Source organism: Nannospalax galili, unplaced genomic scaffold (assembly GCF_000622305.1).
Source record: "Nannospalax galili isolate Female #2095 unplaced genomic scaffold, S.galili_v1.0 scaffold278, whole genome shotgun sequence".
Taxonomy (NCBI): Eukaryota; Metazoa; Chordata; class Mammalia; order Rodentia; family Spalacidae; genus Nannospalax; species Nannospalax galili.
In genome coordinates this window covers 15,116,900-15,126,057 of record NW_008347536.1, presented here as the reverse complement: position 1 = coordinate 15,126,057, position 9,158 = coordinate 15,116,900, and the positions used below count along the sequence as shown (strand labels likewise).

General features: G+C 50.4%; 1 protein-coding gene across 3 annotated transcripts in view; it reads right to left on the bottom strand.

Moving 5' to 3' along the window:
• The window catches only part of Chrdl2 (chordin like 2), a 33,833-nt gene extending 25,465 nt beyond the window's left edge, over positions 1-8,368 (bottom strand). For all 3 annotated transcript variants that reach the window (XM_029568857.1, XM_008844255.3, XM_029568858.1), the window contains exon 1: positions 7,968-8,368. In XM_029568857.1, the coding sequence (XP_029424717.1) occupies positions 7,968-8,049 (82 nt within the window). In that variant the 5' untranslated portion in view covers positions 8,050-8,368. The remainder of the gene's footprint in view (positions 1-7,967) is intronic.
• Positions 8,369-9,158: the final 790 nt, after the last annotated feature.

The window sequence follows — 9,158 nt, the reverse complement described above, 5'->3', positions numbered from 1 at the left end:
GGAATTGCCTCCATAGGACTGGCTTGTGGCCATGTCTGTGGGGCATCTTCTTGATTGTTGAGTGATGTGGGAGGGCCCAGCCCACTGTGGGTGGTGTCACCCCTGGGCAGGTGGGCCTGTGTTGCATAAGAAAGCCGTTTGAGCAGGGGCCGGGGGAGCAAGCCAGTAAGCAGCGTTCCTCCGTGGCCTGTGCTCCAGCTCCTGCCTCCAGGTTCTTGCCTGAGTTCCTACCTTGGGCTCCTTGATGAACTGTGACCTGGGCGATGTAAGACAAATAAACCCTTTCCTCCCCAAGTTGGTAGTGGTCAGAGTGTTTTGTCACAGCAATGGAGAATCATACTAGAAAACCTTCTCTGAGCCTCAGTTTTCCCATCTGCAAACTAAGGATGGGGAGTTATGATCTTTAAAGGTTTTCTGCATGGTCTATGAATCCATGATTTCAGATTCTAAGACTCTAAGACTCAAAAGAGAATTGCATGCTTATAAGGGCCTGCATTTCATTAAAACATGAATCAGGTTGTTGGGTGTTGTGGTCCTGAGACTGACTGTTCCATGATCCTTGGAGATGCTGATGGGTACATCCACCCCAGGCTCTCAGAACCTCCATGGTGGATTAGGATGAGGGTCCTGAGTGACACTGGGAAGGAGGTAGTGTTTCCTCACATCTCCCTCTCTTGGTCTTCTGTAACCTTCTGCCTCCTCTCCTGGCCCTAGCCCTGCCTCCTCTCACCTACTACCCCGTTCCATCCCTCCCACCTGTGCTCAGCTGTCTCCCTACCTTAGGGACCAAGCATGACTTTTTTAAAAAAATATTTTATTTATTATTTTTATTTTATGTGTATGAGTGTATTGCCAGTGTGTATGTGAGTGCACCCATGTGGTGCAATGCTGTGGAAGTCAGAAGAGGGCATTGGATTCTCCTGGAATTGGAGTTAAGGATGGTTTGTAGCCACCAAGTGGGTGCTGGGAATCGACCCTGGGTCCTCTGCAAGAGCAGTCACTGACCAAGCATGACTTTTCTCTAGGACCTTCTAGAGTTCCAAAGACCAAGTCTTAAATCACAAATTTAGCTTTTATTTGCAGCCTGAGTTTAGTCAAGCTTCTTAACCTCCCAGGACTGTTTCCACATCTGTTCAATAGCACTTGTAATATGCTACCTCTTGGGGTTATTTAAATATTTTATTTACTATTTTTATTTTATGTGTACAAGTGGTATTGCCTGAATGTATGTAAGTGCACCCATGTCATGCAATGCCTGGGGAGGTCAGAAGAGAGTGTAAGATCCCCTGAAACTGGAGTTGGAATGGTTGTTAGCCACCATGTGGGTACTGGGAACTAAACCCAGGTCCTCTGCAAGAGCAGCCAGTGCTATTAACTACTGAGCCATCTGTTGGGGTTATTTTAGAATTAAGCCAGACCCTGCACACTGTGCCTACTGTCTGACACATATTATAATAGATACTCATTTAAGTAGTGCTTAAGGCCAGGCAGACAAGAACCAGATCTGGGCGCTGGCTCCACACTTCCTTAATAGTCTGTTTCTCACAGTATTTTACTCCCAGAGTTCTCCAGAGTAGTCTCCAACACCTCTCAGCCCATGAATATCATAATGCCCCAGTGATCAAACCTTCCAGGTTTCCTCTTTCCTGAAACTCTTTGCACTCTTCTAGCCTCACTCACAAGCCAGACCTGCCTCCCTCAACATAACTAGTGCCCACCTGGACCTCAGGCTGGGATGCAGAGCTGGAAGTGGCAGAAGATGAGTAGAGACTGGGAAGGCAGGATTGGGAGGCAAGAGCTCAGACTGGGGAGAGAGGGGTAGAGGCTCATGATGGGCCTCTGGAGTTAAGAGGGCAATGTCCAGCTGTGGAAAGCCTTAACCTGCATGGGGCAGGGTATGATCAGGTTTGCATTTCAGAAGTGTCACTGTGGGCCTTAGGAATGGAGAGTTTGTTGGAGGGCCAGCAGGCATGGGACCAAGGAGGAGCCATGGCTGTTACCCTGGTAATATAGGACCACATGGATATACAGCCTGGACAGGTTCCTTGGTTCTTTGGACAAGCTGTAGGGCAGATTGGATAGGACATGGGTAGAGAGGACAGAGGCAGTTGAGGATGGGATGAAAGTTTGGGTGAATCACCTTCTTTGTGGAGAGCTGCAAGCTAGGATAGTAGTCTGTAGCATTTGGCAATAAGAAAGTTAGCAGAGGCAAGGATGGCAGCAAGTGATTACACTATTGTAACAGCTTCTGGGCAGGGTCCAGAAAAATGACCTATCAGTGACTGTGGGGCACTTGGCACCATCAGCAGTGAGTGTCATCATCATTAGTAACGGGAACAGTACTTCCTGTTAGTCATTGATTTGTGGAGCTTCTGTATCTCAAGTCTTACACACAGCCATGGTCCTGGAACCTGACCCACGAAGAAGAGACAGATGTAGAACACAGTAGAGAGTGGGGGTTGGGCACTCAGGCCCTCAGGGCTGGGTCTTGGAGGCACCAGAAGGGAAGGGCTTGCCAGGTATCTGGAGCTACCTACAAAGGCATAGAGATGGGAGCGACTCACTCAGGCAGAGAAGGCACTGAGAGGGTCTGAGGGATGCTATCCCCCGACTTCCACAGGAAACACCCACTTCCATAGGCTACACCCAGGCTCCTTATCTATCTTGACAGACTTAAAATAATTGAACTTGGTTGCTCTAGTCTCAGTTTAGGGAAACAATATTTACCAGACAGGCTCTAAATGGTCCTGTCACCCAGAGGCTGTCCTGAGCTGGCTCCTGGCTGCTATTTCAATACTACTGTTTGTGCTGACTCTTTTTTTCAACCTCATCCTCTCTTGCTTAGTTTCTCACTCTTCGCACCCCTGGACCTTCCCACTGCTGTTTCTTCTACCTGGAACATGAAGCCTCATCTCCATGGTTGGACCAGTCTCCTCTCACTCTTCCAAAGGCCGCTTACATGTCACTGTTCCTACAAAGTCACCTCAACCCTGAAGTGCTCTGGCTTCTCCTTCAGGACCAAGTTCAGGTCTTTCACAATTCAATATCAGCATGGATTGGAAGCACTTGTTGAGTGGGTTGGTTTGTCTTCCACACTAAACTGAGTGTGGGAGGACGGAACAGATGGTGAATCCTGGAGCCAGTACAGAATGCATATGGTTAATACTTGAATGAATGAATGAATGAATGAATGAAAGAGTGAGTGAATGGATAAATGGAATTAATAGGATAGGAAAGAGTGGCTATAGGGGAGGAGCTAATTGTGGGCTTTAATCCTGAAAAACCTCTCTCTTTACCAGAAAAGAGACTTTATTTCATGGAAGGAGTTCCAAGTCCCTCTTAACAGGTATATCTTGCTATATAACAGCAATTAGCCTTTGACCTCCCCTTCCAGTTCCTGGCCACTAAGTCCCAAACTACCTGCCAAACCAAAAGAACACCATGTACAAAAAGGTCAGAAGCCTGGAGCAGCTGAGGGCATGGATGACTCCATGAGACTCCATCATCTTCAAATGTAAGGCAGCATTTACAGTGTCTGCATCCTGGTGCATCCCGCAGTCTGACCTGAAACTCTCTGTCTATGATAATGGGCAAGTCAGGGGTGGGTGGTGTGGCTGGGAGCTCTTCCAATAGGAAGCAGAAAAGACAACCAGAAATAAGCTTCTGGAGAAGTTGGAGAAGGCCATAGAAATGCACCAGGAGGAACAGGATGAGAGGAGAGAGAAAAATCTGGAATTATGGGGAAAACCTGAGTGAGCCACGTTGCTCAAGAATGTAGATGTTCAGATCCCACTTCTGCCCACATAGCCATACTTTCTCTATTTATTTATTTATAATCCCAACTTCACACAAATAAACTTGCTCCTTTCCAACACATAAGCTTTGCTCTGGGCTCTGGCTTCCCTTGAGGGAGGTCTGTTAAGGAAATCAGAAGAAAAACCTCAGTGTCTGAGCCACACGACAAAGTAAAAGAGATGCACTTCTCTGAACACAGTTCTCCTCATCTGGACATGACAGATTTGCAGAGCTCAGAAGGGTTTCCAAGGACAGGATCGTCAAGCCAGTAAGGGCAGTTCTGTTACCTGTCAAGGGCAGAGGCAGGGAGGGGGCTATTTGCATTTGCCTTGAGCATATACACTTAGATTCATAGAATTCTAGAGAGTTAGGGACTCAGATTATACCCAATCCACTTATTCTAGAGAAAAAGAAAGTGAGCCCCAAAGAGGGAGCCAGACTTGCCAGAGAGCCCCAAACCATGCCAGCACAAACATCAATGTCAGTCTGTGGGTCTGGAGAGGATGCTCATAGAGACACCCATTCAAGAGACAGAACCAGGAAAATTAGCTCCAATTTGTGAGCAAAGTGACTCAGCTTGTCATTTTGTACTCCTGAGTACAAGAATGGGCACAGGCTGGGGTCCAGTCCAAGGCAGGGGGATGCCTGAATGATCCTGGTATTGGACCTCCTAGAGATACCACTCTCACATCAGTCTTACTCTTTTGGGGTCCAAGACAGTCAAGGTTCTTTTCTCTGAGCCGGCGCCATGGCCCTTGGCTGGGGGAATTTGAGAGGCCAGTCCTGGAACAGGTGCAACAGCTGGAGCAACTGCGCAGCTGTCACTAGGCTTGCAGCCTGGAGCCAGTGAGTGAGACAGAGACCTCTACTGGTAGGAGCAGAGAGGTGCAGAACCTCCTGGTCAGAGACCCAGACTGGAGTTTGCCTAAAGCTCAGGGTCTACCCAAAGCTCAACTTCAGGCCTTCGTTCAGGTGCTCCCCACTCCTTCTCACATTTCTGGACAGATGGATGGGATGGGACTAAGCTGGACATCATGGCATGAATCCATACTGGTATCTCACTACACCTATTTCCCTAGACCCCTAGGCACTTTTTCCAAGTGTATGAGGGTCTGTTCATCTCCTCCTACATGCTCCCAACTCCCCATTCTTCCCCAAAGATCAGAGTGGACTCGGGGTAAAGACAAGCACATGTCTGGATCTTAGAAATTTAGGAAGACAGGCAGTTGATGCTACCATGGTCCTCAATGGTGACCCACTTGAGGTCAACAATTTCACCTTACAGATGGCAATCGGAGACAGAGGACATGGCACCCAAATCACATTTGGAATTAGGGACAGAGCCAGCACTACAACTCTGACCTTCTGGTGGCAAGTTTGCCCTCTGAACCACATCATCCCATGAGGAGCTACCTTTCTGCCCCAGGCCCACTTCTGGGGTCTGAGTCTGAGTTTCCATCACCTGGGAACCAAAGCATCAATTCCCATAATACACAAATCTTTGAGGGCTGATGTTTCACTTGACAATTGGCTCTCTCTGGAAGGTAGCCTTGACTGGAGGGAGGGAAGAGAAAGCATGTTGGACACCTAAAAGGGACAAGTTTGGGGGCTGGAGAGATGGCTCTGTGGTTAAAAGCATTTGCTGCTCTTGCAGAGGACCAGGTTCAGTTCCCAGCACGCACAAAGCAGCTCACAGCTATCTATGACTTCATTTACAGGGGAATCCAATGCCTTCTTCTGGCATCCACAGGCATGAGGCATATACATGATTCACATACCTACATGCAGGCAAAACACACATATACATAAAAACAAACAAATCTGAAAAAAATATAAAGGACAGTTCATAAGGACAAAATGCAGAGAGAAGCCAGTGCTGGAGAAAGCACTGGAGAGGAAACAAGAAAATGTCTAGGTCCCAGAGGGAATGAGTGACCAGAGAACAACCACAGAGATGTGGCTCAGTCTAAGACTGGGGTCAGAGCCAGCCAGGAACCAGGCCAGGGACCCGGTCTGTGTGATGGTTCCAGCCTCAGGTGGGATTTGAGTTCAGTCAGTGGCAGGGCTGGACAGTTAAGGCTTGGGCTATGGCTTCATTAAGACTCAGTCTGGATCTATGGCTGGAAATAGAGCCAAAGAGAGAATAACCTTTGCTGAGCAGCTTTGGAATCTGACTAAGGAGTTTGTCAAAACCCTGCTAACAGGCCCTGGGCATGTTGCAGTGTGTGGCCACTGAGAATGCCCATCTGTAAAAGCACTTTGGTTGTCACCAAGAAACTTCTTACCTACAATAAGCTTTAACTCTTGCTTACACTGAGGCATAGAGCCCTTCAAACAGGGTGCTGGCAGATTACAGTACCAATCAACATTAGGCTTAGAGAGAAGTGTCCCAGTTCACATAGCCAATAAGTGACAAATCAGGGATTAGGACCCAGGTCTCTGTTCTTTCCTTTGTGACCTTGTAGCATCCTCCCGCCATCGCCAGGCCGCCTACCTTGGTGACAGTCCTTTTTTTTTTTTTAGTATCTGGAGCTCTCTGTATTTAGAACACTGGAAGACTTGGTGACAGATATGAACTCAAAGGTCAATGGAGGCACAGAGTAGGGGCAGTCAGCCTGAACAGGTCACCAGGCAGAGTTTTCTGAAAGAGGTGACCGGAGCAGAGCTCTCAAGGGCTGACAGTCATGGAGGAAGGCTGTGAGTGCCCATGAGCAACCCTCATAGTGGTCTGATTTCACCCAGGGTGATGATGTCTGCAGTGAAGGCCTGGGGCCAAGGCCAAAGCCAAGTGGAAGGCTGCTGGCAGGCATGGAGTGCCCCTGGACTAAATGTCTTTCAGTGAACTACAGACCAGGCTAGGAGGAAACCCTCAGGGTTCCAGGAAGGGGAGGAGACATATACTGAGTATTCAGCATTGTGCTGGGTGTTTTGACATATGACCTCCTTTCATCCTTCCCAAAACCTTTGGGTTCCAGGTTAGCAGCTGTGGTCTGCAGATGAAAAAACTGAAGCTCAGAGAAGCTATTATGAAGTGACACAGGTGTAAGAGGTAGAGCCAGGCCTGGAACCCAACACTGAGCTTGTTTCACTAGTTGTTCTAAGAACTTCTCTGAATCTCATGTTAATGGCAGGGCTAGGGACATCAGACAGACATGCAGCCTTCTCCTCACCAGAAAAGAGGAGACAGACAAAAATCAGCCTCACCAGATCCACAAAGCCACATGCAAAAGAAAAGCACAGTTGGCTGACAGAGCTGAGCTGTGGGGATGGAACGGCACCCAGTTATGAGACGGGCAACTGGGGTCTTCCAGGCTCTGCCCTGTGGCCTGGAGCAAGCTACTGCCCCTCCTTGGCCTCTATTTCTTTATCAAGGGAGGGCAGAAAGGCTTAATAAAGAAACAGGGCTGTTGAGATTACATTACCTGCTTGAGGTTAGCCTGTGCTGGAGGAAAAGCATGGATCAGGCATGGATTGGAGAAGCTACCTGGTAACATCCCAGCTAGCTGCTCTGCCTTTTTTCTGTCATTCAGTCCTCAGAACCATCTTGGGAGCCCCACTCATATTGTACAGATTAGAGAAGTAAGGCTCAGAGAGGTGATCTCCATGCCTGCCTCCCACCAGTCACTCCAGTGGTCCTTCTCACTGCTTTCCGCTGCCTCCCAGAGTCCCACAGCTACACATCAGAGTGCCTTTTGGAATTAGAGATCTCTCTTTGGATGGTTTAACAGCTCTATGACTTCCTTCTCTTTGCTCTGCCTGTTTTCTCATTAAATGTGATGTTTCCTGTTAAATGTAAAATGATGACACTGTACTGGAGTGTTGTGTGGGTCAAAAGAGATAAAGGACTAGAATGATTACTTAACTCTTCTTTCTGTACAAGAACTCTCCCCAACACACCCCCTTCCTTCAGCAACACACCCGGCTGCTAGGAACAGGTTCTCTTCTACAGCGCTGGGCACCCTGCTCCAGCCAGGGCTCCCCTCAGCTTGGATGCAGTCCCCTCAGAGTCACCAGCCCACAGGAGTCCGCAGAGCAGTCTCCGCCCCTGCTGTGCAGGTGCTGCCTGGATGGACTCACACGTCAGGGGTTTCAGGTCCTGACACCTTCCCCGCACATCCCAGACACCGGCATCCCTCCCCTGCCCACCCAGCCTCTGCCGGCCCTCTACTTACGGGCTCGGGCTTGGGAGTCCAAGGGGAACCAGAGCATCAAGAGTCCCAGCAAAGAGGAGAGGGTCTTCACCTCAGGAAACATCCTGCCTTCCCCCAGGACCAGGCAGCCCAGGAATGGGCCAGGAGAGAGAGCCAAGAGGGGCAATGAGGTACGGGGACACAAATCAGTAGTCCCCAGACCCAGCAGGATTGCCCGGAGGGGAGGCAGAGAAGCAAAGATCCCGAGAAGCCAAGCCGGGCAGGAAAGGTCTAAGGTGGGACTAAGTGGATGGAAGAAAGAGGACCAGGAGAGATGGAGTGGTGGAGGAAGGTCCGCCAGGAGGGAGAGGCGGTCGAAGAAAGAAGGTGAGAGAACAAGGGGCGAGGCCAGGGGTGCGCGGGGTGCGCGGCGCCGGGCAAGGTTCCCGGGAGGCGCGGGGCTCCGGGGTGCGCGGCTGGTGGCGACGGCGCGGCTGCTCGGCGGGCTCGGGGGTCCCGCGGCGCGGGCCTGGGGCGCGGCGGGGCGCGGGGGAGGCTATGCTCGGGCGGGCTGTGCACGCCTCGGGCGCCAGACGCCGCGCTCCGGCGCATTTGTACTTTGCCGCGGGAAGCCCGCAGCCCCGGGCTGGCCTAGCGCTGGCGCCTCCTCTGAGGCACCGCGGGCTCGTGGATTGGCCACCCGAGAAACAAGCCCACTTCCCCCTCCCTTCTTGTGTGGGTCTCCAGGCGAGGCGCCGAGTGGAGGGCGAGGGGGCTGGGGAGGGGGAAGGGGCCACTCGTGCCACGGGTTTTAACCCCTGACTCCCCGAGGTGCCCAGAATGCAGGAGGGCCAAGCCCAGTTAGACTTCAGAAGGAACTTTTCAGCAGAGAAGGATGAGATGACAGGGTCTGGGTGGGAAGAGCGCCAGCGCAGGTCAGGAGACCTCAGCTTAGTGTGCAGAGTTCAGCAACTAGGTGGAATCAGACACTTGGTTCTTAATTCCGTTGGAGTCATTTACCCCAGCATTATAAAGACCATGTTAGTGTCTTTTAATACCGTGCCACAATTGTTGCCAAGGACCAAATGAGATCAGGAACATAAAAGCACTGTAACTTCAGAAAGAATCCCCCCAATCCGAGTACTTAGATGCCAGTGCTTTGTCTCCGATCATAGGTGTCCCCAGGCGCCATCCCCTGGTTGAGAGCTAGCCCAGCAAGACTTTCCTTCTGAG